The 27,779-nt window shown below is 38.1% G+C and overlaps 2 protein-coding genes across 3 annotated transcripts in view; both read right to left on the reverse strand.

Moving 5' to 3' along the window:
• Positions 1 to 9,062, reverse strand: part of LOC127632588 (ras association domain-containing protein 5-like) — a 56,365-nt gene extending 47,303 nt beyond the window's left edge. The window contains exon 1 of one of the 2 annotated variants that reach the window (XM_052111260.1): positions 8,253 to 9,062. In XM_052111260.1, the coding sequence (XP_051967220.1) occupies positions 8,253 to 8,982 (730 nt within the window). In that variant the 5' untranslated portion in view covers positions 8,983 to 9,062. Of the gene's footprint in view, positions 1 to 523; positions 887 to 8,252 lie in introns of those variants that run through there. The other variant, XM_052111261.1, reaches the window with a different exon arrangement.
• Positions 9,063 to 9,385: 323 nt separating this feature from the next.
• ikbke (inhibitor of nuclear factor kappa B kinase subunit epsilon) lies at positions 9,386 to 26,782 on the reverse strand. The gene is made up of 22 exons (XM_052111245.1): positions 26,555 to 26,782; positions 26,317 to 26,410; positions 24,381 to 24,502; positions 24,102 to 24,239; positions 21,031 to 21,166; positions 20,693 to 20,874; positions 20,266 to 20,426; positions 19,666 to 19,776; positions 19,264 to 19,443; positions 18,650 to 18,846; positions 18,486 to 18,544; positions 18,295 to 18,386; positions 18,074 to 18,175; positions 17,837 to 17,897; positions 17,628 to 17,743; positions 17,158 to 17,234; positions 13,900 to 13,939; positions 13,714 to 13,815; positions 12,023 to 12,119; positions 11,436 to 11,527; positions 11,249 to 11,320; positions 9,386 to 11,047 (listed from the first exon to the last, which is right to left on the reverse strand). The coding sequence occupies exons 3-22, from the start codon at positions 24,492 to 24,494 to the stop codon at positions 10,984 to 10,986; spliced, it is 2,193 nt and encodes a 730-aa protein (XP_051967205.1). The 5' UTR covers positions 24,495 to 24,502; positions 26,317 to 26,410; positions 26,555 to 26,782; the 3' UTR covers positions 9,386 to 10,983.
• Positions 26,783 to 27,779: the final 997 nt, after the last annotated feature.

Raw genomic sequence — 27,779 nt, forward strand, 5'->3', positions numbered from 1 at the left:
TCTTTCAATTGTAAAAATGTAGTTTATATATTGGAATGTTTACAGTAGAATCGTAAAGAGATTACTAAGCATTATACTGACGCCATCACTGTTTATTGCACTCTGCCTGTCTGGTTTACTGGCACATTCAAGAACCACAGGAGCATTTTACTGGCTAAGTTACAGATCATTGTTACCCATCCCACTCTATTCAACACATGAATGGAAAACAATAGGTAAGGAGAGAACGAGAGACAAAATTACAGTGGGAGTGAGACAGGGAAAGAGAGCAAAAAAGAATGAGAGAACACAATGCACCAACATGAATAGAATGGGGCTATTTTAGGAAGGTGAAAGCTTTTACTGCAGAGCTTTTGACCAAAGCCTAACTAGACAGGTCTAGTCAAAGAGGATAAAAGTACACAAAGTTCCCTAAGGCTCAAATTAATTTATTAAACCAAACACCATTTTATCCTCCCTAGTAATCACCCAACCTGTTCTCCACTTATTTCTCATGTGTCCTTTTTCCTCTAGCTCCCATTACCTGATAGCATGAGGGTCCCACTGCTGCTTGAGCGCCGCAGCAGGCGGAGGCCCTCGGACCAGGAGCGGGACTTGGGCAGGCGGCGAAAGAGCCGACCCAGGCGCTTGGAGACGTGTCCGAAGCAGGCACTGGCCACCGCCTCCTCTGTCCTCATCTCCGGCACCATGACCGTCGCTATCTGCGGCCTGTTGCGGCCATGACCCAAGTTCCACCACTTCGTCCCACTCCAGGTGCCGTCCTGGTTGGCACTCCCACTGGGGCTGGGCACCTGCGGTTCCGTTGCGTTGCGGTGTGGGCTCCCTGCGCCAGTCGCTCCTGTGTGTCCACCATCGCAGGGCTGCGCTCGGTTTTGTGTTGTGCACTGACTGAACACCCTCCCTCCCTGCCTTTCTGCCACCCTGCACCCCTACCCTCACCCAGTACCCTCTATGACACAATCCCCCCCCTCCGCTCACTCACTGGTACTCTCTGTCCTCCTGCCTCTTTCTCTCTGTCTGTGCTCCTGTTTTTCTCACGCAATGCAGAACTCGTACCAGCTCAGACTGCACCCACTCATACTGCTCTCTGCAGCATGTTTTTCAATGAATTCTTAAAGGCACAGCAGCACTGCATTCCTACCTCCTACTCTCTCTTTTCCTCTCTATCGACCCATCGCTCTCTCACTCCCTCCCTCTATGCATTTCTCCTTGTCACTCTTTGCAATCATCATCATCATCATCATCATCATCATCATCATGCTACTTCCTGTGTGTCAGAATATGGTCCCACGCTTGCAGAAACCTGTTGTCCTAAAGGAGGTCTCAAGATCTAATCAACATGCTGGTCCAAGGGAATAAAAAAACGACTGCTCTCATTCAGATTTTCTTCCTCTTTCTGCATTTTTCTTAGTCTCTCTCTCTCTCTCTCTCTCTCTCTCTCTCTCAGTGTGCTGTGTATCTATAAATAAGGAGAACTAAGAGCAACCTCCTGCTCCATTTCTCAGGCAACAACAGTTGCAAAGATAGGGATGAAGATTTTCTGAAGCCTAAATCCTGTGTTCATTGTAACTATATCTTAATATTGATATATTATTGATATATTATTGAAATATGCAAATTAAGTATTAGCCTAAATATAATGCATTAGACTTCTTTAGATTTTAGTAGATGGTGTGGCAAATTGCTTGGTCTCCTCACACCCTAGTTCACCCAGAAGAGAGAGAGCGTGAGTGTGAGAGATATAGTGGTATAGAGAATTAGCCAGCGGCAGCCTAATTGTGGCCCGTGATAACTTAAGGTTTTATTAGCAAAAGCTGTCTGTACTGCCTCTGAATACTGTGAAGCCACAGTACTGAATAAGGAAGTGCGATTTAACAGGCCCAGTCCATCTGTCATTAAAGGTGAATGTTGTATTGAGAAGCCATAGACAAAGCATCTGCTGTTTGCTGTTGACCTCAACAAAGGTTAATGCCATGCACATCTAGCCACAAAAATGTCTAAAACGTTGTACAACACGTGAAAAGATATTACATAGGCTCAAAAATAACACTTTATCTCATGTTTTTGAAAGGTGAAGAGTCAAGCTTCTACCAGAGGGTTTATTTTAAAAACCGAGGGATTAGAAACATAGCCAACTTCAAGTATTTTTAGTTTTCATACCAGAAGAAAAAAAACCTCAATAGAAATGGGTTTAAAAAGCCGAAAATGTTTACTTATCTAAGTTGAAAGAAAAGAACAGGCTTACAGTGAGGCACTTCCAATGGAACTTTTCTAAGTTAAAATACACACTTTTTTCTAAAGTATAGCCAATGTGATATGAACAATATGCATGTAAACATGACTTTAGTGTGATAAAATCACCTACTAACCTTTTCTGTGTAAAGTTATAGCCAATTTTACAACTACATTGCCATGATGATGTAATGTCAACAAACCCTTATTTTTAAAGGAGAAACGAGTCGAAATGTATTTCTGTGGTAATTAACATTATGTTGTAAAATGCTGTTGATTGAGCTTAAATTGTATTGAACCTGGAATATTCCTTTAAATAGTGGATACTTCAGTAGGTCAAGAATTCCAAGCAGCATCCCTTCACTTTGCCGAAAGCCAAAGGGAAGACATTCCTCTTTGTAGTATTTCAGACTGTCTGAAACTTTTAATTAAAAATCTGATGTCTGACTGGCATTCACAGGCTGTAATCCATCTGCAATATGGCTAAATACAAATTTACACTAGCATGGAATAAACACAGACAGCATCTCTCCATTATAGATGAATGGGTACTGAAATGAGTGGGGGAGGTTGCCAAAGTGAGCCAGATTAGACAAAGCCAGACTGAAGGAGTGCATTTTAAGAAAAGAGAGAGAGACTGCCTAGGTGTACTCAGACCAGGTAAGACTGATGCTTTAAGACAGGCCCAGTGAAGAGCCCTGTTTTAACGTTACATATGAAGAGGCACCTGAGGATAACTTGTTGTCTCAATTCAAAATCATGGCACAATGTGAATAAGTCACCAGATTAAAAGAGAGAGCTCTGCAGTTTGTCTTTCAAAAACAGTTTAGCTATGCATTTGTGCAACCAAAGACCTATGAAAGTTTATAGGCTTTGAAAGTGTTGGTTGAGTGAGAAAGAGCCCAGAGGGAAATTATCTTGTTCTAAAGTTGCTCTTTTATAGCTCACGAGATTTAATGGAGATCTCAGATTTGTTTCACTAGGTCCCAGACATTTCTCCTAAAATTCCCCCTAAATTTTCATAGGAGAAATACAAATAAGAATGATAAAGACAATTGTTGTCATATTGTAAGAGAGAGTATAGAGCTGTACAATTATCACAGCCACGGAAATAAAATCTGTGGGAGAATTTAATGAGAAATGTTTCACAATCAGAGCTTTGAGTGCAGACTTTCACATCTTTTGTCTTATTGTGTGTTTCTATAAAAACTTATATTTTCTATTCACCAAAAAATATTATTATCGCTGTCTTGTTGTATTATTGGAGCACTGGGAGCTTTTGTCACAAAGACAAATTCCTTGTATGTGCAAGCATACTTGGCAATAAAGCTCATTCTGATTCTGATCATGGCTAAGCAGAATGCAAGACATTATTGAGATCTCTTCTGAATCTCTAAAGGAGACACATGTGAGATGATCACAAAAACAAGCTCAACATGCAGATCCCAAAATTTACATTTCTCTGATTATTTATTGACCCTCATGATTCCCAGGTGTTTATGACTTTCTTTCTTCACCAAAACATATTTGAAGAAAAATAGAAAGATTTCTTAGCTCAGTAGGTCCTTAAAATGCAAGTGAATGGGGATTTCTCTTTTGAAGGTCCCAAAACAAAACAAAAACAAAACAGACAGTCAGCATAAAAGTCATCGATACGACACCAGCTATTAAATTAATGTCTTCTAAATACGATTGCTTTTGGTGTGAAAAGAGATCAATATTCAAGTACTTTTTAACTATAATCCAATACTTCAGGAGAGGGTGGAGTCCAAGCGGTCTCTCATGTGATATGTTCACGTTACCATGTATACCGAGGTAATCTCATGTTCTCCACTTGGTTGAGACATCTGAGATAAGCACACAAATGCACCATTGTGAGTAAAGAAACAGATAATAACAGATCTAAACCAAAATCAATCAAGCTACTGTACAGCGTTCCTCCTCCTCATTCATAAACGGTGCTGCTCTTCCGGCTGTGACAAATGTGTCAGTTGTCATGCGTTTCAAATGCCAATATGATTACGTCACACACGCTTACCGCTGCTGACCAGAAGCATGACTTAAGAGTTTTAAAAATGTACTTAATTATTTATCTTTTTTTTTTTTCACCACATGTTGTGTCGCTTTAGAAGACATTCATTTAACAGCTGGTATTTTATGGATGACGTTTATGCAGACCATCTGTGATTTTTTGACCTTCAAAAGAGAAAAATCACCATCCACTTGCATTTTAAAGAACTAATGAGCTAAGACATTTTTCTATCTTTCTTCAAATGCGTTCTGGTGAAGACAGAAAGTCATACACAGCTGGGATGTCATGATTGTGAGTAAATAATGAGAGAATTCATAGGTTCTTGTCCTAGGGAAACCAGGAAGTAACTTGTGCAATTTGGAGTTTGTATTTTTGCTTTAAAATAAACAATTGTCTCCACTGACAGTTAGGTTTAGCATTGGGATTTGGGTAACGGATTAGGTTTAATAAAATATGCATTCCCATTGGCTATATGCCACCAACTCGCTTTTGATGCCCCCAATGGAAATTTCACTTTAACATCACTTCCATCTTCTGCCACTGGAGTTAGTGGGGGCAGTGGTTCAAATTTTGGTAAGCATGGTTCCATTTCAGCAGCAGACCTTTTGACCTCCTGTAGTCGAATACACAGTGTGATCCGTTTGGACATTACTATGGTATTTTCTTCAGGAGAAAAATCTGAGAAGGAAACTTGAGCAAAAGTCTCCATTTGATCTTCTTTGATTTAATCTCATTGAAATAACTGAGATTAATTTTCTTTCTTTTGGGAGAGAATATGAGCAAAGGAGGAGAGTCATTTATGGAAGAACATAACCACAGATGTTCTCAAACTGGCTCTCTCTCATACCATATATAATTACAGGCAGTGAGTGTACTAAAAATGGTGATTCGTAGTAGTCAAGATGCTCCATCTTTAGCCTGCCTTCACCACCACAACCTATTAAATACACCATTTCCCTTCATGCTCCAAACCTGGTCTGCTTTTAAACAAAAAGGAGCAAGACTCTTTGAAGAAACAAGCATTTGCAGTGATGCGCTTCACCCATGAGTGATTTTAGTGTGTTCACATACTTCATCAACAAATCTACTACTGACGTTTCAGCATTATACAGAATAAAGAGAGCTAGAAACCAATGCTTATGGTAAATGCATATCAGAACACATTCAAGGAATTCTGCAAAAACACACAAAACCCAAATGAACAGAAAGCTGCCGATATTAGCAACTGCCTTTGGAAATCCCGCTTGCATCCCAAACAAAATCTCCCTGGTTGAATCTCCCTTAGTGACAAACCACAACAGAAGTACCCTAAAAAATATATTCACCCTACTATGGCATTTACAATGAAAGGCTAAAGAGAAAGAGGAACAAGTGCTTAAAAACCCTGTGGTTTCAATGAACTCGTGATAAGGTTTGTCTGTATACACTTCCCTCCCTTTCGGCTCACCGCAGTACTCTCTGTGTCCTTGAGAGAAGGATGGCTCTAATTGAGTTAGCATCACTCCTGGTACCACTCTGTGATGCTGCAGGAAAGGAGGGGGGGGGAGAGACGACAGGCAATGTTCTGCCTCACATGCTCTATAGCTCAGCTCAAGTAATTTTGTCTTAAAGGGTCTTAGTACTGTGTATAGCCACAAAGATGAAAAGGAATTGCCTTAGGGAGGGACGATTATGATGAAGCACTTCGGTTCTGTCCAGCCGGAGCTCATGAATATTGTGACAGTGCAATTTGTTTTTTATTTACGACATTTATTACACATATCGCTGCAGTTCCGAGGTGAAACTGTGTGGTGCTAAAAGTCTCTAAAAAGAAAGAAAAAAGTTTTAAAATCAACAAAAACTACCTTCCTAAGTTCTTACCAGAAACTTCTAATCTAAACCTAACTGATAGTGTCATAAAAAGCAAATGTGAGAAAAAAAGCAATTCCTGAAGCAACCACGTCATTTGGTGGTGCATCATTGACACTTTTGGCACGTGTTGACTCACGTGCTCTTCTGGACTCTACCCCAATCCTTAACGTTGCAAGTGCAACACTTTTTCAATTGAGCTACCGTGCAACTTGATTGCACAAGAATTAGCTTGTTAATGCAGTTGGTTATGTGATCCAAGTGTTAAAATGTATTGTCATTCAAGTCATGCACAATAGTAAAAGTGTTTTGATGTCATAAGATCGCATTGTTTGAGGAACAGGGCTAAAAGTAAAATCTACCATACTCATAATTTGTGAGAAAGTGAAATAAAGTCATTGTAGCACCTCTTGTGTTTATTTCACCAGGAAACTGTTGCAATATGTAAGAGCCACTTAAAAATAATTTATCAAAACTATAGGTATAGTTACATAATTCTATGAAAGCGGATTGGTATTCTTGTTTTAAAGAAGTCAAATGGACTGGTAAGCAAAAGGCCGAAACTTGACTTCACTGCAGTTGGTTAATGTGTTTTTGAATAAATTGAATAAGTTGGAATGAGATGCACTCTTTTCCATTTGCAAGGATAAAAGACTGCTCTGATCCTTATATCTCCACATCTTAATTCTAAATTATACTCCATCTACTGTACACTTAATCAAATCGCTGCAATTTCACGGTCTGCCCATTATCAAGCAGTTCACTGCAGTACCTTTCCAAAAGAGAACTGCTGACACACTGCAAACTCAGCAACACTTTACACATGCGGACACACAAGCGACTGAACAAATGCACCATGTGTACACACACAGAAAAAAAAACACAACTAAACACACAAACATACTGCGTACAGCCGCAGGCGAAACCGTCTGTTCTCAGTGTGCATCAGGGTAAACTCAATCATCACAGTAGGACATTTTTCCAGCATTCTGTATGAACTTTCTCTCTTTAATATGCCTGCTTTGTTTGTGTTTTCTAAATGTCATAATAGGAGTACATTTACGAAGATGTCATTCTTTTCCATTCACAGATGTATGCTGCATGTCTCTGTGTATCAGCCAAAATTAGACACCTTCCAATTTGCAGTTCTTTTTCGCAAACCTGTGTGAGGAGGTTTCTTTAAAACACACAGACTTGTGTTAGTAATAAACAAGGACGCAACAATTAAAATCTTCTCTGCCAATATGATATCAGTTTACTTACAACATCTGCCAATACCATTACCAATAGTTTGGTGGTTCTGCCTGGTTTCAATTCACTTAAGGCGGGACACAACCCCTTCCTGCTTCATATACAAATAAACTAAAGTGACAAATAATGAAATCGAAAAACAAATAATGACCCCTGGTGGGGAACTCCACTCCACCCCCATCCTTCATTCCTCAACTCACTGCATGTATCAGCATGCTTCATTTTTTATTAAAAACTGTATATTTGAAGTTAAAGCAGGAGACATAGAATCAGCCCCCCTTCAGAAGAAAATACCAGCAAAACAAACAAAGTGCGCGCGCGCGCGCAAACACACACACGCACACCTAAATAATGGCTTGGATATAAAGAACTCAAAGCACAGACTGTCACAGTGAGTCACTTACAATGGAAGTGCTTGGGGCAATTTTTTGGAGGGTTTAAAGGCAAAAATGTGAAGCTAATCATTTTATAAAAGCACTTAAATTAATGCTTCTGTTAAAACTTGTATTATTTGTGTTGTAAAGTCACTTTTACAGTAATTTTAAGAATAGAATTATAGAATTACGTCGGCATGGCAACAACGTTGTAAAATTGGATCTAACTTTACATGGAAATCATGTTAATACGCATACTGTTTAACTCTTGTGGCTACACTTTTGAAGCAGTATTTTAATGTTTTTTTTTTTTTTAAAGAAAACGAGGGACAAAGCCAAATAAATATTTCTGGTATTTAACATTATGCCACAAATGCTGTCAATTGATCTTAACTTGTATTGAACCCGGAATATTCCTTTAAAAGCAGGGGGAATAAATTAAACAAAACAATGATTAAACATATCAATAAAACAACATATCTATCCATCGTAGAAGACGGACAGCTGTCACTTACTTTGACACTTGAGCGCAGCGCGGCTGATCTGGTGGTTGCAGGCGTCGCACCAGTCTTGGCACACCTGTCTGGATGTGAAGCTGTGGCCCTCTCCCCTCTCAGCCTTCACCCTCGGGTCTCTCTGACTGAAGATGGACCATGCCTCCATTCTCAGAGGCTCGCTGCGCATCTTCACAACACCGGATCTCGCCTGTGTCAACCGGTCAATCTGCAGCCCCTCCAGTTCGTCAGGCAGGGAGCTGTGGGAGCAACTGCTAAGTTCTTGCGGTGATGCAGACGTGTTGGTCTTTAACGTGTCCTTCACCGAGCCCCTCCGGATCCATACGCTGCTGTGTCTGCGGGTTATTCCGTTATTATTGTTGGCATTTTCTCTGTCCACGCGGCTTTGCTGTAATGTGTGACCATTCATGCCATTCTGTATGTATTTGGTTATCTCAGTGGCATGTCCAACGTCAACAATCGACCCCTCCATACTGCTGCAGCGTGGCGAACCGGCACCACAAGCTCGGTTTTGTGATGTCGAAGGCGGCTCGTGATTTAATAACACAAGCGAAGCTGAGACTACGGCTCTCGCGCTCTCCACATCACTCTCTCTTTTTCGTATAATCTTCTCCAGAGACCATTTACGCGTGAATTTTTTTCTGTCGCTCGTCTTCAGTTTGTGAAACAGCTGTTGGTCCGGTTCTAGGTGGTGTTGAGCAGGGTGCTGTCCTAAAGTGACGGACGCCATGTCGTTCGGCCGGAGCAGTACGCGCGTGGAATACAAACTAAATTAAAGCGCCAGCGCGAGCTTGTGGTGACGTTCACACTCATCAAGTGGAACGCTTTAAATGGCAATATCTGAGCGGACGCGCGCTCTTTAAAGAAGACACAAGCCAGCCCCTTCACAAACGATTATAGTTGTGCTTACGCGTTTTTCAATGGAGCATAGCGGAGGGCAAGAAACCTTTATTTGTTGGTGAAATATGATGCGATGTATCAAATATGTTGTCATTAAACATTTCAGTAACTTATACTTATATTATTAATATAATTCCGAACGAATCTCATAGAATAAGTAGGCTACAAAGACCAATTTTTGACCAGGTTTTTTTATTTTATTTTACGTAGCCAATAAAAAAACAAGTCACATCCTCAAATAAAGATTATTCCATTTATCAATATTTATCTAATTGGTTATTTATAACTTTAATACAAATTATTTATTGTATAGTAAAAATTATGTATTGTATAGTATAAATATGAAACATTTATATTCTATAAACAACATATTTGATAAATATTTAAATTTTTATTAAGACATTTTTTTTTTAAGTTTCATAGTGCATTCCTATACTTTATTAATAGCACATGCAGTCTATGAAGTACCTCTTTCCACCTCAAACAGAAAGCAATAACAAATACAAAACATTAAATACATAGCAGCTTACAAAATGGAAGTGAGGAAAGTTGATAAAATTTCCATTTGAAAACAAACACACACAAAATTAAAACCACTCAATGGTCTTTATAAGGTCACCACAGTTCCCCCTGAGCATGAGGAATTCCCCATCACTGATGTCACCATGTAAAATGACATCAGATCCCACCTAACACATCTTTTACTTTCTAAATTATACTTCGTGTAATTTTAGTAAACAACATGATGAGCCTGTTGAAGCCTGTCAGTACTTGTATGATAATCATCTTTGGAGTCATTGTTCACAGTTTACCAGAACCCAGTTCAACACAGTAAAAAAAAAAAAAAAAACTAAACAAGAAACAGACACACAAAAAGCTGATATACACAGCATAATCTGATAAGTACAAAAAAAATGAAAAAACCCTTTAGAGTTTCACACTGTGATTACTCTGTTGTGATCAATAGACTAATTACATTTGTGCTGTTGTACAGTTATCTTTAAAAAGCAGAATCAATTACACACAGGGCAGATTTAATACCTCTCTCTTTATTCCATGTGCAATAATTACAACATTATTGTCAGCCGAATGCACGCTGCCATCAATATCTAAGCAAAGGGGTCTCTAGTTTACTCAGCAAAATTGCTGTAGGAGTAATATAGATCTGTGGTAACGTTTTTGAATTGTTTTGGGTTATTTCTTTGCATTTGGGGCCAAGACTCCTTTGCCTTGTGCAATCTGCTTGTCCTGCTAATAGCCATAAATGTGATGTAAAACGTTTTTCTTTATGGCAAGAAAGTGTCAGCAAGAACATAAATATAACAGAAAATGTACACTGCAGTAGCCACCAAAAGTATTTGGGCACTTAAGCCATCCTTAAAAATGTCATAAAATATAAAACCTCTTCTAAGCACTTTTCACTTTTTTTTTTACTACCAAAGTTAGTACCAGGTTACTCTTTACATGAAGTTTGACAACCAGAAAGTCTCCAAATACTTTGAAAGCAGTACAAAAACAGTACATCTACTGTGTTATAATGTTAAATAACAACACATTTCTTTTTGTGAAATGTTTTGCTTGAAAAGTATGCTTGTGTATTCTTTCTTAAAAACACTTGCCACCAAATTTGATATTTCAACATCTAACGCAATAACATTTTAAGAACGGTTTAATTTTTTAATTTTCATCCAAAACTGTAAACTGAGTGAAGGGAAATGCATAAGTCTTTTGCTTTCTCTTTTCCTTGTGCCAAGAAATCCTGGCCCTGTGAATAAAAATAATATTTTGCTGAATTCCATATTCTTGATCTTCTTAATCTTCTATCAGATCATCATGGTTTGCTGGGTTGAGGTATTGTTTTCTCCATTGAAAGTGTTGGGGGAAGAGCTCCAAGACTAAACATTTTAATAAAATAGAACACACTGTTAAATCTGAAAGCAGTTTCTTACCATATAAATTAGTAATTTTAGTTTTAAATGGTACCCATTAGAGAGTAAAACCTGTACCAAATTAAGTGATATAAGGCATACTCCTTTTGAAAGCAGAAACAGTTGGACTGTGCACTGCCACATAAACTCAGCCACAGAACACTATACCTTTCTATGATGTTGTTGTTATTCTGTAATTCCCGTGCCACTGCCTCCATCTCATCTTTTAATCTGGTCATTCTGAAAAAACAAAACATACAAACTCAAACCAAGAAGTGTCTTTTGTTGTCATATTTGTCATTTTTTGCATTTGAAATTAGTGATCAAAAACCACTGCCTCATCTTTATTCCATACTTGAAGATCATGTGATCATTTTTTTTCGGTCCATCCATGCTCTCAGCTCCAATTGGCTGCTGAACAGCTCTGGCCACAGCTCTGTCCAGAACCTGCAAACATGAAGATCATGGATAGGTTACTCTCAATACAACCATTCTGGGAATCAGTTATAAAACCACATTGTCTCACTTTGGTATACTGTAACTGTTCATGCAGAAAAACATAATGACAATACCTTGTATGTACACAAATTATGAGTCAATCAATGACTCAAGCAAACATTTTTGGGGCTATAAAATCAAGTGGGCTTTACATATGTATATTAGTTATGACTCATCAATATTTTTAATCATAAATGTAACTGAATATTTAAATCTAAAATAAATTGTCTGCCTTCCCCAAGACTAAACTTTTTGCAATTTGGTGGTGTTGTAAATCTCATGCCAAATAAAGTATTGCAGTTAAGGTTGAAATGGGTACTGAATTCATACAGTAAATTGTATCATAGCTTGTGCTATCATTCAACAGTAAGAGAATAACTATAAAGAAGGAGATAGGAATAGATCATGAGACAGACTGTCTTTTGTGGAAGGCAGAAGGCTGACCTTGGTCTGTTGAGCCTCACACAAATGCAGATCTCCCATCTTCTGTCGCAGGATCTCACTGAAGTGTTCCAGACTTGTCTGCAACTCGTATAGAACTCTGTGGAAACAACATACACACAGGTATTAAGCTACATGGGTTTCATTCTTTGCTCCATTATGACATTATGATTTGGGTCAAAATCAAAAGTAACAAGCAGTATCTGGTGTTGCCACCACCTGCATTAAGTGGACTGCACCAGATTCCTCATGGACTGCACCAGATTTGCCAGTTCTTGCTGTAAGATGTTACCCCACTCTTCCACCAGGGCACTTGCAAGTTCCTGGACATTTCTGGGGGGAATGGCCCTAGCCCTCACCCTCCGATCCAAAAGGTCCCAGATGTGCTCAGTGGGATTGAGATCCGGGCTCTTCACTTGCCATGGCAGAACAATGACATACCTGTCTTGCAGGAAATCATGCACAGAACGAGCAGTATGGCTGGTGGCATTGTCATGCTGGAGGATCATGTCAGGATGAGCCTGCAGGAAGGGTACCACATGAGGGAGGAGGATGTCTTCTCTGTAACGCACAGCATTGAGACTGCCTGCAATGATAACAAGCTCAGTCCGATGATGCTGTGACACACCGCCCCAGACCATGATGGACCCTCCACCTCCAAATCGTTCCCACTCCAGTGTACAGGACTCGGTGTAACGCTCATTGCTTTGACAATAAACGTGAGTCCGACCATCACCCATGGTGAGACAAAAGGGTGACTCGTCAGCAAAGAGCACTTTTTGTCAGTCCTGTCTGGTCCAGCGATGTTGGGTTTGTGCCCATAGGTGACGTTGATACCAGAGATGTCTGGTAAGTACCTGCCTTACAACAGGCTTACAAGCCCTCAGTCCAGCCACTCTCAGCCTATTGCGGACAGTCTGGGCACTGATAGGGAGATTGTGCGTTCCTGGTATAACTTGGTAAATTGTTGTTGTTGCAACCCTGTACCTGTCCCGCAGGTGTGATATTTAGATGTACCAATCCTGTGCAGGTGTTGTTACATGTGGTCTACCAAAGCGAGGATGATCAGCTGTCCTTCCGGTCTCCCTGTAGTGCTTTCTTAGCCATCTCGCAGTACGGACATTGCAATTTATTGCCCTTGCCACATCTGTAGTCCTCATGCCTCCATACAGCATGCCTACGGCATCTTCACACAGATGAGCAGGGACCTTCGGCATCTTTCTTTTGGTGTTTTTCCAGAGTCAGTAGAAAGGTCTCTTTAGTATCCTAAGTTTTTATAACTGTGACCTTAATTGCCTATGGCTGTAAGCTGTTAGTGTCTTAACGACCATTCCACAGGTGCATGTTCATTAATTGTTTATGGTTCATTGAACAAGCATGGAAAACATTGTTTAAACACTTTACAACAAAGATCTATAAAGTTATTTGGATTTGTACAAAATTATCTTTACAATACAGTGTCCTGAAAAAGGGACGTTTCTTTTTTATGAGTTTATAAGATCTAAATTGTGTGAATTTATTGTTGTGCACTAGAACAATTCTGCTTCAGGGAGGAACTGTACTGCCATTGAAGATCACTCTGAAGAGTCCATGCCAACTAACTACATGTTCAAAAGTCCTAATTTATTCTTCATGATGCTATGAATCATTAGTATTTATCAGTGAATTCTGTAGTAATATGACCTCAGTCTCACCTGTTCCAACTTCCTGAAGCCATCAGAACATCCTGATATTTCTGCAAACAGTCATCCTTAAACAGAGTCTTCACCTTCTTTATGTATGATGCCAGATTGAGCCTGGAGAGAATACAGCCATTTTTCAGTTGAATGACCAGTAAGAATGTCCACTCATCCATGATGCTGCAGATGATTAATACTCACTTTTCAAACTTGTGAATCTGTTCATCATTATAGCTGAGTTCTGGGACAGAAAGTGAACAAATTAGCATCGGTCTGATAAATATTTCAAAATCTGAACCCTGCTGCACAGTAGTTATTTTCTGTATGACTGCACAAGATAAACTCTATTTTGGGTTTTCGGTCTCTACAAAGACATATCTAACATTATCAATGCAGGCTCCATGCTGGCCTGTCTGAAATGGTCCACACTTTCAGATAAGGTAGCACAACAGTGTTTCCCCTCCTTGAAGAACTAATCTCAGTACTGGCTCCACTCATCAAATTCCACTTCCAGCTTCTAGAGGTGGGAGTGCCAGAAATGGGTCACTCACTTCTATCCATACACTCCCTTACAAACTACAGTTCATTTTTGTTAATTGTTTGAGCATTTAGAACCACAAGACAGTATGAGATGAACTTATATTAAGGATTTAAAGCTTTACATACTGTACATATTCTGCAGAAGTTAAGATACAACTTTCCTTTTGCATCTTGCGAGAAGGATTTTGACAGGTGACATAGATTAGCAAATGCAATCATCTAGAATATCTTAAGGCCAATTTACACTTCACTTCATGTGTCGTGATCAGTTGGATTGCACTCTGTTTTGGAATGTACATTCCATTTACACTTAGCCACAATAATGTATAATCAGATCTACTATTCTTGCACTATTTGAAAATATTAGAGTTTACTTCCGTTATAATGCAAATGCCGGAAACTTTGCTTGTAAATGGAAACTAAACCGGAGGTGGCTAAAATTGCTTTGATGATTGCAGTACAAAAACACAACTCTCAAACATGGATTGCGGGGGCTATCAATGTTTTTTTATGCAGACATGATAGTTTACAAATGTGGTCTGAACAACCACATGCATTTGGGTAGTTGACATGACATACTTTTGCTAAATTGACATGTCATGCAGTTTAACATGTTATACTCCATCTAAAACAATTTTAAACAGCATTTTGCTAATATCATTTGTATATATATATGCAGCCTTTATGACCTCAACTGAGAGAATACATGGAATATGTGTCCTTAAAATGAACAAACAAAAAGGTATTTAAAATGGTGACCAGTTACAGGTCCTAAGATATACAGTACACATTACTTTATAAATTCATGTAAAATTTAACTAGAAATCTTCATATTGATTAAAAAACTTAAATCCATGGACATGTTATAAGTCAGCTACACATTTACGCTTGGCCGAGTCTGGTCTTATATGAATCTCAACCCACATCCTTTTCATAGCTATTCTATCGTTGAGAAGTATTTATCAAGTGTAAGTACTAGGGGTGTAAATCGCAAGTTACATCACAATACGATCTTATATCGATTTTCTTAGCCAGTGATCCGATGTCTGTGATACTTCAAAGTCTGAAGTATGTGCTATCCGTGTTTTTTCTTGGTTACAACTTCAAAAATTGCATCGAAAAATTATGTTAGTTACTTTGATAAATACTAGTAAGTGTGTCGATGTGAAAAATCTTGTAATTGATGCTGGTGCAAGGCAGGTTTTTTCTCTCTTCCTCATCAGCACTGTTCAGAATATAGGGGCTGTTTAGTTGTTTGACATGGATGAATTGCTCCAAACCACTTAAAAACAGAACATTCTCATGTAGAATTCAAATGGGATGCATACACTACAATATAGCCCAATTTAAATCACGCGTGTGGCGTTACTTTTAACTGAATTGTGCAGGGGAAAATTTGCATGGGAGGGTGGACAATATATGGGCTGTTTTGGCAGGTTTTGAAATGTATCAAATTAAGCAATTCCATTGCCTATGCAGCTTTAATAAAGAAAATGTCTCAACACACGATCCTTTAATCAAATAGGCAAAACAATGATTGACAGAAAATGTGTTCAGTCCTGTTCAGAGGAGCTACGAGTAGCCACGCCCACTAATATGTTCTAAACAAGCACGTGATTAGTAGATGAGTGGGTTAGGCAATCTAAAGTGGTGAAAAATGTTCGAGAACATTTCAAAAATAGGGAAATTGCTGTGGACATCTAGTCGTGCATAATGTCAGTACTTATCTGTGGAATTTTTTCAAGCATATTTAAAGCTCTTGCAACACAATGGAAAAATTGCACCTGAGATGCCTAGAAGTTTAAAGCAAGAAATCTAAATGGATGCCATGTATTTTATATAGCATGTAACTGGTCTTCATATGAACGATTCATCCATGCATAAAATGGATAAAATCAAGTCCCCTGCCTACATTTTTTACTTTTCAATGAGCCGTTTCACTCGAAAATACATCACAGTATAGAAATAAAGTTGGTCGCAACAGTTTCATGTGGACTTTAATGATACTGGATGAGATTTTGAGATTTTAGCACTCATGCTGATCATATTGCTCACACTTACCACATCTAATAATCATGTGGAGAGAGCATTTTCACAAGTGACACTACTTAAAAGTAAATTTGCCACATTTTTGGATGTGCGCACAAGTCTGAACACGAAATGGATAAACATCAGCTGTTTTCCCATCCTCCCTGACAGCTGGGAGCTTTGACTCTGTGTATTAGCCGGTTATCTGACAGTTCAAAGATTTACAGTTATGTTCAAGTTGGAATTTGAAATGAGCCATAACGGAGTAAAAAGGTAGGACAGATTAAATGTCATCATAATTTGACATATTCATAGAATATTTAATGGCAAAAACATAACTTCAATCGTAGCACAATAACATCCATATATAATTTGGCTTCTGGATTTCCCAGGGAAACATCATCTTACTTCATTTAGTGCGTGTGTGTTTATCAGTTTGTGTAAATAAGAAAGGGGTAAAGGTTTTTGCAAACTTTATCATTTTGTTGCTTGTGTCATTAAGGTTGTACAGGTTGTGCCTTGTTATTATGGTTAAATGTGCTTGATTTTCATATAAATTTCATATATGATATACTTCATATACATCCAGGCAGGTTTTGAACAATCATTGGGCTGGAAATCATCAAAATAATCACCGGAGCTTGTGATTTGAGAGAAGCCCGTTTGCTCGCAAGCAAGGATAGAGCATAGAGCACAGCATAGTAGAGTGTAAAAAAGGTGCATCTTATAAAATAAATATACAACGATGTTCACACGTTGCATCCATGAAATCACATTGCTAGTTATTTGATTGATGCACCAATCTAGAATATGGATCCTTACACCCCTGGTAAAACCCCCCAATGCATTTATGTTGTATTAATATGAAAGAAATAACAAGAATCCACTCACTCCCCATCACTCTGTCTTTGCAATACTGCTGATGAACCGCAACAATTTTTCCCAACAGAACCTCCATCTTCTGGATGCTGCATTAAAAATAAATCAAGTTAAATATAAATGATAATAGTATTATTATTTTTTAATTCATGCAATTATTTCTAAATGATATTACAGATAAAGTAAAATAATATAAAATAGTATTTGATCCTATATAATTCTGAAAAAGAAAATTGAAGGCCATTAACACCATAATTGGCTTTTGTTTTCTTTTAAATGTTATAAAAACAAGCTATAATTTAAATAGTTTGATCACTGATTTCAAAATCGTTTTTGCATCAGTTTTCAGTCAGTTTGTTCAAGCAAACTTTAGCCATTCAGTGGCCTTAATAATTTGGGGATTGACTTTATTATTCAGAATAAAAAAAACAACCTCATATAAAACTGTGTAATTTATAAACTATCGTAGTAGTATGTTTCACCTCTTATCCTGAGCCAGGGTCTCTGTGTGTTTAGACAGCATGACATGCAGGTGCTGCAGTTGATTCTGAAACTCTCTGATTCCATTGCCGTACATCCGCTGCAAATCCTCTTCAATCTATACACAAAAGGTATACCTTAAAGATACAGAGTACTGCAAATTGCTCTATTCAAAAGCCATTTTATTTCATATATTTCTCAGAGCTCTTACCATTGCAAGTTTCTTTTTATTGTCTATGAAGTCTGGAAACTCATGTGCAAACTTGTGTGTGCTGGTTGGGAGGAATGAAGAAACATTTAATCACAAAATATCTTACTACATGATGTACAGTAGTCAATTATTAACCTAAGAGTTAGTTATATGAATTAATACAATAAACTAAAAAGCTTCTGTCTCAGTGTGTTACATTAGATTTGGGTTGTAAGAATTTCTTGAATGGATTCTTACAATTTGTGGAGGTTCTCCTCTGTGCTGATACAAGATATCAACTTCATATTCACCATGGCAATCCTGTGTCCCACGTTACTGCACTCCAAGCCTGTGTTTTCACTGAGAAGACAAGAAGGTTGTAATTGGACACCTTTACCTCGTTGGAATACAAAATCATCACGTACTTTGAGGTTTTGTTTTCTTGTGGAAATACAAATATGGATAATTCTAACACTCACATGTAGCTATAGAATCCCTGCAGAATCAGTTCCCTGTACTTCTGGAGGAGGCGAGCTATACGCAGGTACTGATGGATGACCCCGACAACAGTCTTTAGAACAGGACACAGTGTGAGGGTATAGGTGGTGCATCTTAGTGTTTAAATATTAGGAAAGGAGATTTACGCACAAAAGAGCCTTAGATTGCTTACCTTGGAAAAAGTGTAATCTGCCATGACATCAAACCTTGTGGGTATGGCAGAGGCTTCAGCTACAAAATACACAACAACGTGAGGGAGAGAGTGTGTGTGTGTGAGAGAAAACTGAGCTGAAACATTGGCAACAGACTAATACAACGCTTTTATTGGGTCCTTACGCTCTCTGTACAGAAGTCCTACAAGTTTCTCTGGCCGTCGGCTGATCAGAATGATAGGAGAGTCTGAACTGGTGGGGGGAAGGTTGACAACTTTCATGGTTGGCTCCAATATAAGAGGATGACCCTGAAACAGGTACTGTTGAACTGTGGGTTCAATACCAGTCTGGGCCTGAACATCCTCAAAAAAGATTGAGACTCTAGACAAAACAAAAATAAAGAAATATTACAAATATTTTTATGTATTAACAATATATATCAATAAAGTATCACTATTTAAATATTTGATTAATCTAATATTGATTACAGTATACTAAAGAAGAAATTGACATTTAAACAGAATATTCAGATCATCTTAATTCTAAATAAGGTCACATTTGGAATATAAATACTTTAATTCATACCTGCGAAGTACATCAGTTTAGTTGCATTACTGAATACATTTAAACACCTAAATTAGATTATGATTTTTTTTTAGCAATTTATGACCCTTGACATTCAATATATGATCAAAATATGGTCAATATAAGATGTAGTCCTATACGCTATGTGGAATACAGTCATATGTTGCAATCCATGTACATTTTAGATTTGCAAAAGAATGGAAGACAACATACGTGTTGTGAAAGTGGATGTAGATTCTGTGAGCAGTGGCCTGCTGGAGAGAGAAAATATGGATTGTGATGCTGTGCAGGATGTCAGTAGTAGCAGCAAAGAACTGGACAAAGCCCCAACACTTCTCTTGATTGGCCTCCAATATGCTGGCCAACACTGGTACCAGCTGGGTCTTTAAACCCCTATGAAGAGATACAGAGCCATTAGTGATCTGCTACTAAACTCTATAGACTTAGAAACTAATGTTCCCATAACGGATTTCTCATTTAAACATTGAAGGCTAACAGCACATTAATCATGATGAATAAAAGCATGAGAGAGGTGAACACTTAAATGTGTGAACTTCTGCCACCGATGTTAATACGGTCCACCACATTCTCACCTTGTACATATGACAAACTTACTCTGAGAGCTGGCAGCAGAGTGGCAGTTGGTAGCTCCATTCAATAGCACCATCTTCCACCTTCTGTACACCTGATATAGCTCTCTCTGGCTTATCTGTTGTGATTTTGTACCTGGAAAAGCCCCAAAAATATGACAAAAAAAATACCATATAAATACAACAAATACAAAAAACACACAAAAAAATACTTGCAACACAAATAAGAAAACATAGCAGTTTTGGAAGAGGTTACAATATTACATTTTTTGATGTATGACTAGCTATTAGTAGCTAGAATTACTAGCGTCACAAAACAGAATTACAAAAATGATCACTGTTTTCAAACAGATCCCTGAAAACTACCTCGTATTCCATTGGTTGTATAAACTGATAGTATCGCCCCAAACTTACACTATTGATTGATGTTGACAATGTTACTGTGTAAGGCTAGACGAGCCACTAAAACAAACAAAGTAATGTTTTGATCGTGCTACAAAGCCACAGTGTAACACTTTTAGGTGAAAATAATCTACAAATGGCTTCCTTATGGTTGAATCTGCATATTAATTTACTATTATAAATATAAACACTTTTTTGGTAATTAATAGATGAGATTATTTACATGGTCTTCTTGTTTCTGCGTGGGCCTCCATATGGTATAAAGGGAAGGCTGCCAGTGGCAGCATGATAGAAGGTGACACCAATGCTCCAAAGATCCACAGACACTCCATAAACTTTGTGCTGAGGCTTTTTTAACACTGCACGCTCGTACATGTCAGGATGCTGAACCACAGAAGCACAGTTCAGAAAAGTTATCATCTCAGATACTAAGCATCCTCAGAGACAAAAAGGAACCACACAAAAATTACATGTTTTTTATAAGAATCTGCACGAGATTCACTTGTACTTGTATTGATTTCACAATATCCCTTCAATGTGGAATGAGCATTTACAGATATTGTTACTGATTTTACTGTGCATGAGAAATTTTGACAGCACACACTGCAATTTCACGAAACACAAATTCTACTTATCACATTATTTCGTACCAGGTATTCCTCTGTGCCATATATGGACACAAACTTCTCATCGTCCTCCAACTCCCGGGCAGCGCCAAAGTCTGTGAGCTTGTACACGGAGCGTCCATCCTCACCCACTTGCCTCATGATATTGCCAGGTTTAATATCCCTGTGGACTACCCCATTCTCCCGCAAGTGGTTCATTCCTTGAACTGTATATGTACATAGATAAATGCAAACACCGAGATCTCAGACAAGTGCATGTGTAATGGAGCTGAAATTACTGACATGACTATTAATTTACAAACCCACAATAGTAAAATTTCAAAAGTTAAATCAAAACTGAATTCGAATACATCGCTTCTTACCCACACACTGCAACACGATGAGGAACTCAGACTCAGACAGGCCAAAAGCATTCTCAGGCTCCTCCAGTTGGTTCAGCAGGCTGCCACCTGAACAGAACTCCATCACCAGAACCTTCTGCTTTGGGTTCATATGCATCTGAGATGCAGAATCAAGATGGTTTTAGAAGCTGATTTTCCAAATCCTGAATAAATTTAAAGTTGATAGGGCTGGACGATATGAGGATATATGTTGTGGCGATGATATAAAGTGACAGTTGCTAGAGATTTTGCTATATCTTATATAGCAATATGTAAATATCCATGTTTGCGGTGAGGCCGTATCATCATAGGCAGGGCTTCACCTGACTTCTGCAATATCTGTGTCGCGCCGCGAAGATAATCACTCGCAGGGGTGTAAAGTAACGAATGTTGAACGAACAAACTAAAATGTAATTCATTACATAAATCATGATAGTAAGAGCACCACTGGTTGGTTCATCTAAATGAAATATATAAGATTGACTTCTTATTTCCTGACGTCTGTGGCTGCGTGTTGTTTGATTGACAGGTGGCTAATGTAGGTTCACGCCTAAATGATCAAATACATTTTATAATTCCGCTAATGCCTGTCTTGATGAGACATTAATATAGATGTAGTCTATATGTTTATGTTTAAAGTGAATTTAAACAGATGGAAAAAAGCACATTTGCATCAAAATGTTGGACTTGAAGTGTAAATGTAACTGAATTGATCACGGTCTAGTAGGCTATGTCATATAAAGGCTATTAATCAAACAACATTAATAAATAAACGAGAAAACCACCCACTACTTTTGTACTCTACTATACTAATATTTCAGCTCTGTAGGTCCATACAATGAAAGTGAATGGTGACCAGAACTTTGAAGCTCCAAAACGCACATAAAGGCAGCATAAATGTAATCAATAAAACTCCAGTGATTAATCCATGACTTCAGAAAATATATGACAGGTGTGGGTGAGAAACAGATCAATATTTATGTCAATTTTTGCTAGAAATTCTCATCTCTGCTCAGTAGAATGTGATATGCATGAAGAACGTGAATCAACAAAAACACAACAAGAAAGTGAAATTTAAAGTGGAGATTGACTGAGCAGGGAGGAGAATTAATAGTAAAAAAGGAATTAAAAATGTATCGGTTTCTCACCACATCCATCATATCGCTTCAGAAGACATGGATTAAACCGCTGGAGGCACATGGAGTAGACTACTTTTATGCTGATTTATTAGAGGTGTGAATTGATTTTTGAGAATCGATTCAGAATCGTTTGAGTATGAAATGCCATGTATCACTGAATTTCTTTTTCCAACAGATCTATGTGATTTGTGGACCTTATCGGTGCAATATTATAGCACTGATTCACTTTAATTGTATGGACCAAAAGAGCTGAGATATTCTTCTAAAAATCTTAATTTGTGTTCTGCAGAAGAAAGTCAGTCATACACATCTGGGATGGCATGAGTGTGAGTAAATGATGAGAGAAATTAAATTTTTGGGTGAATTATTCCTTTTAAGCGTGATGTAGCCTCTGCACCAAACAACTTTTCCCACGACTGCTCTACCTCCTCTATTGTGCAGGATATGACGTGCCAAGTGATCCTGCTTATTTAGCATTTTTTTGCATTCCTTGCATTGTTTGAACATGTTTTATGCACAACAATAATGCTCTGTCGGCATTAAGGGAAATTTAGACCCTACACATAAACTGATTTTGTTATTGTTTCATTCATTATGATTTAAAATGATGATCAGTGTATTGAATTTTTTTATATTTTTATTTTTATTTTTTATTTAATTTTGTTATCATGTCTCCCTTTTATTTTTTGGAATCAGATTCATGTAGTGTTTATCATAGATAAGTGATGTATTTTAAAAGTTGGCATACAGTGTTCATTATAATGGGGCATAGGTTTTGCAACACGGTACTCTTTTACACTTACTTGAGTAGTTTTTAGGACAGCTACTTATTTTACAAACAAAATTTTTGGTGTATTTTTTTTAGTATGATTTTTCAGTACTCTTTCCACCCCGGATCACTAATATGAGAAATCTGTTTTACCACCTAAAAATGAAGCGCACAAAAAAACCCATTATGAAAGCCAAGAAGTGTTAATATTTATGTTATATTTATTTTTTGCTATAAGTGTTTATTTTCGTTGGATTTATTTTTACTTGTGTATTATTTTCTTTGTTGCATTGCTTTGAGAAGGTCTTGAGTTTTTTTTAGAAAACCTTATAATAATAATAATAATCTTGTTTAACAACATATTAGTCTGAATTTCAGACTTAGCATTGTGGTATGGCTAATACAGTTTAGTGTTTATTTTTTACTTTGTCTATGTTCCAAATAAAGACTTAAATATGTAAAATGAAGTGGTTTTCATGTGTGAAGCATTTAATTCACTGAATGGATAATAATAAAAAATATCTGCTTTACAGTATGATTATTTAATATATACACCCATTTTATCGATTTTCTAGAAAAATTTTAATATACTCTGATGTATATTTTTATCGTGATATAAAAGTACTAATTTCATGACATAAGATTTTGGTCGTATCACCCACCCTTTGCTGAAGAGTGTAATTTTTTTAAATTTTCAAACAAGTTTCCCCAAACACTCCCACTGTCTTCTATTTGTTGGACAATAGTCCTGCCCCAAACTCTCACCATTGGTTGAGCCATAGTTGCAAAATTGGGCTGGTCAGGATGCTCAAACAGACAGAGCAATGTTGTCATTGTGACACAGTGTTACACTTTTCAGAGAAAGTGACCAACAAATTGATTACTTGTGCATATCCAGGTGGCATAAAAGTATAAAAAAAAAACGTACACACTTCAGCTTTAAACTTGACAATTCAAATGAACATAACTGTAAAAATCAATGGCTATTTCTCTTAGTTAGCACAAAGGCATAAATGACCCTGACCCTCAAAGCATCACAGAGCAAGACACAAGTTTTGGCAACATCAAAGACATGTAAAAAAAATGTCAGCAGTGCCACGGGTGGAAAATTTTGAACATCAACACAAACCACATCAGATACATACCTCCTCCACACCAAAGAGTTTAACAATGTTGACATGATTGAGCCTCTGCAACACGTCAAACTCCCTCATCTGAACTTCATAAGGCCTGTTGTAGCTCACCAAGTTAAAGACCTTCACAGCAACCAGCTCACCTGTTTTCTATAGGAACAAACAAGCATGGTGTTAAAGTCATTTAGCTTATAATGGCAAGTCTACAGTATGTGGCATTAGTATTCACAGTCTCAGTCAGCTTCCACAGATGACAATGTTAATGTCTAAACAGTGACAATGTTCAAGTACCTTGTTTCGTGCTTTGTAGACGCTTGCTGTTGCTCCCTGTCCAAGAATGTCATCAATGAGCCAAAGGTGGTTTGCTGTACTTGCGGTCATTGTGCTGACACAGGAGGATGACATGAGTGAATCTGTATTTGAGACACACAAAAAAAAAACCTAACTAAAGATTCTCTAAGAGGAAACAAATAATACCATGTAAGATATTGTGCAATTTCTCTCAAGGGATTAAAACGTGGCTGTCAAACACATATAATACATAATGTACACAAATGTATTTTCTCAGGCACTAATTGAGTCCAAATAAACACACAACTTCAGAACATAATTTCAGTAGTACACCCAAATGACAATAGCCATATCACACTGTTCATGTGTTGTACTTACTAGTGTACTTCCCCGTAATTTCTTCATCAGATAGCAATAGCAAAAAATGGGGTATATAACATGGGACTTTTAATTATAAACAACTCTGAAATACACATGGGACTGCTATTTTGAAATGTCTGCACTGCCAGTTGTGAACTCACTGACAGCTGATTCACTGACAAAGTGACTCAAATTCAAACTGCTAACCTGAGCTCAAATGAGCTCTTGTCAGGTGATTCATTATAAAGGCCCGGTTCAAAAGAGTCATTTGTTCATGAATCGGATATCATGGCTCTCGCGGTGTTTGTTGTTGTGTGCAGCCAGCGAGCGCATATCATCAGCAGAAAGGGTGAAAAGGAGCGCAAGACACACTGGCGCTCTAAAGATGTATTGACATGGTGATATCTGACCATAAATTAGTCGCAATCATTTATTTTTGGTCGCAGTCTGGAGCCCAGCATCGCATGGTGTATCTCTAAGAAACATTTTGAATTCAAATCAATTCTTATCAACTTTCAGCTGGTTCTAAGGCAAGCATCAAATACTCACAAACTTGCTACAAAACAGAATAATACCTTGTGTCACTTTTTATTTGATTGGTTTTGCATACAGTGCATAAAACTGTGTTTTGTGCCTCTTGAGCGAGGCCTTGCGCCGTACAGAGGGAAGATTACTTCGACCCTAAAAACGCATGCATGACCATACACTAAAGTATGAGCGCTCTAGATTTTGCGATAACAAAGTAGACATTAGATTCAGTACTGCTGCTCCCTACATGCATACTATGCAGTCCGTGTAGGGCACCAACTCCCTAGGGGGACACCATCTTACCCTTGGAGGGCACCAGAAAGTACACGGGCTGTCCTTACTCACACGTTATACGTTATTCAAGGACCCGAAAGCAGTAGCGGAACACAGGCGATCGTTTCACTCTCATATCACTCAAACCCCTATCCCCGCCACCAATCAATTTGTCCAGCGGCAGCCCTGATTGGATTCATTTTACATATTATTTTTTGCAATGCTGTTAATAGGTATCAGTTGTGCATTTTCAAAGCGCTAGAAACCAAACTCGCACATGCACGAATAGGTTAACATTTTGATTTTTGTTTTATATTTCACTTTTTGCTGGCCCCGAGTTGTTGCCCTACAGAATCGTGATGCCCCTGGGCACTCGCTCAATTGCTCATATGGTTAATCCGCCCCTGCCTAGGGTCTCTAATGACCCTATACACTTTGGTATTTAACAAGCCATTATAAAAAAAACATTTATTTTTTTTTTTTGCCATTTTTCTTGTGTTACACTATTCATAAGAGGAATACTTCAGGTGCTTTATGAAATATTTTTACTGTACTAAATCAAAATAATTTGCTGCTAGACCAGCAAACCAGCTTTGCTGCCTTGTTTGTTTGACAACACTACAGAAATTAAGAACACATACTGTACTCTATACTTAAAAGTTGGAAACAAATTCCATTATTTAAGAATTAAACCCAAGATAAACCACAACACAATGAATGGACGTTATTTTTTTCCTCATCCCACTATTTGTTTGACAAATACAAATGAACTTACCAGTGTATTTCGGCACTCAACACGTTTGTAACATTCATTCACATCCAACCGACGACAGGAGTGTCAAATAAAGTCCATTTCGTTCCTGTATGACCTGCAAACAGAGTAGGTACAAACAATATCCTCAAAAATATGTTTATATTTGTTGAAACACGTTATTATGACTATCATTTCCTATGTCCATCATCACTCTGACTGACTTACAACGCATGAAAACTACAAAAATAAACAAACAAACCATTTGTGCGTTAAAAGCAGGCACATTTTCCTCTTCAATTCAACCTTAGCAGCAACCCTTGAAAGTCACTAAGCACACCTACAGTAGAAGTTAAGAGAGCAACGGAAATTCACCAGCAACTTTCCTTTCATTTCTGTTAGGAACTTCCTTGTTGAATCATCTAGTAGTTTTTAAAGGGGACTGCACACTGATCTATATGTATTGTTTGTCTGAACGGAAGCATTTGTTTACAATTCATGTAGGAACTTGAAGAACACAACGTTAAAAGATTATACTTTGGATCAGTCTTGTATAGCGCAAACAACGAAATATTTCGAAGACAATATGTACTGTGGTACGACAAGTAAAAAAACAAACAAATCAACGTGGTCAAAGTTTAGTGGTCAAAATATAAAATGGCAATATAAGGGGACGTTCACACCGAACATGTTCTTGCGCTAAAAAGCCAGACGCAACGCAACGAATAGAGCAAAATGCGTGCCTCGAGACTCTTGTTCAAAACAGAGCTTTGAACAGTTGTAAACACGTAGAAAGTAATACTTTAAATGAAACCTCCAAAAAATATTATTTAATAGCAACAACAACAACGTTTAGTCAGTGACAATTGAAGAATTACACCAGAGACTAGAGACTTTGAGTTACACACTGATTTTTTTGACTTGGAGAAAATGTAGGCTTACTCCCTCCCTTCCTTCATGTAATATCTGTCAGTACATTCTACTTTGAAGTTTCCATTCCTGGCTGGAATTTCTGTTTATGTTTTGGTCTGGGTGATCCCGCCCACTGCCCACTCACCAATAGTATTTCGGCACCACCGGGTTGCCAGATTTGAACAAGTCATACAACACCTCGTGCTGCAGCAATGTGTGACGCTCCTGTTCTACCCGCTCAGTACGGGACTCCAACTGGTGTCTCCGGCATGGGAGGCGGGTGCGCTAACAAGGAGGCTAAAGGCTACAGCCTCTAGCGTCAGTCGCTAGTGCACCTGTTGAGGTCAGGAGAGTGAGGTTTATTCACATTGCACAGCAATCTATCATCTGGCCACCATTACATTCACCCCGCAAAACCTCACTCCCATCCGGGTCACAGCACCATTGTGACCCTCCTCTCCTACCTGCTCTGTACGAGACTAGAACCGCCGTCTCCTGCATGAGAGGCCTTTGCGCTAACAAGGAGTCAGTCACAATCGTGCACCTCATGAGGTCAGGAGAGTAAGGTATATACA

The sequence above is a fragment of the Xyrauchen texanus genome, chromosome 39 (genome assembly GCF_025860055.1).
Source record: "Xyrauchen texanus isolate HMW12.3.18 chromosome 39, RBS_HiC_50CHRs, whole genome shotgun sequence".
NCBI classification, from domain to species: domain Eukaryota; kingdom Metazoa; phylum Chordata; class Actinopteri; order Cypriniformes; family Catostomidae; genus Xyrauchen; species Xyrauchen texanus.

Coding starts and splice junctions, on each gene's coding strand:
- ikbke (XM_052111245.1), bottom strand. CDS start 24,494: ATGTCATCCTCCTGTGTCAGCACAATGACCGCAAGTACAGCAAACCAC. Junction 18,176..18,294: donor CAGGGATTCTATAGCTACAT/GTGAGTGTTAGA, acceptor TTGTCTTCTCAG/TGAAAACACAGGCTTGGAGT. Junction 17,898..18,073: donor GAGGAGAACCTCCACAAATT/GTAAGAATCCAT, acceptor CCTCCCAACCAG/CACACACAAGTTTGCACATG.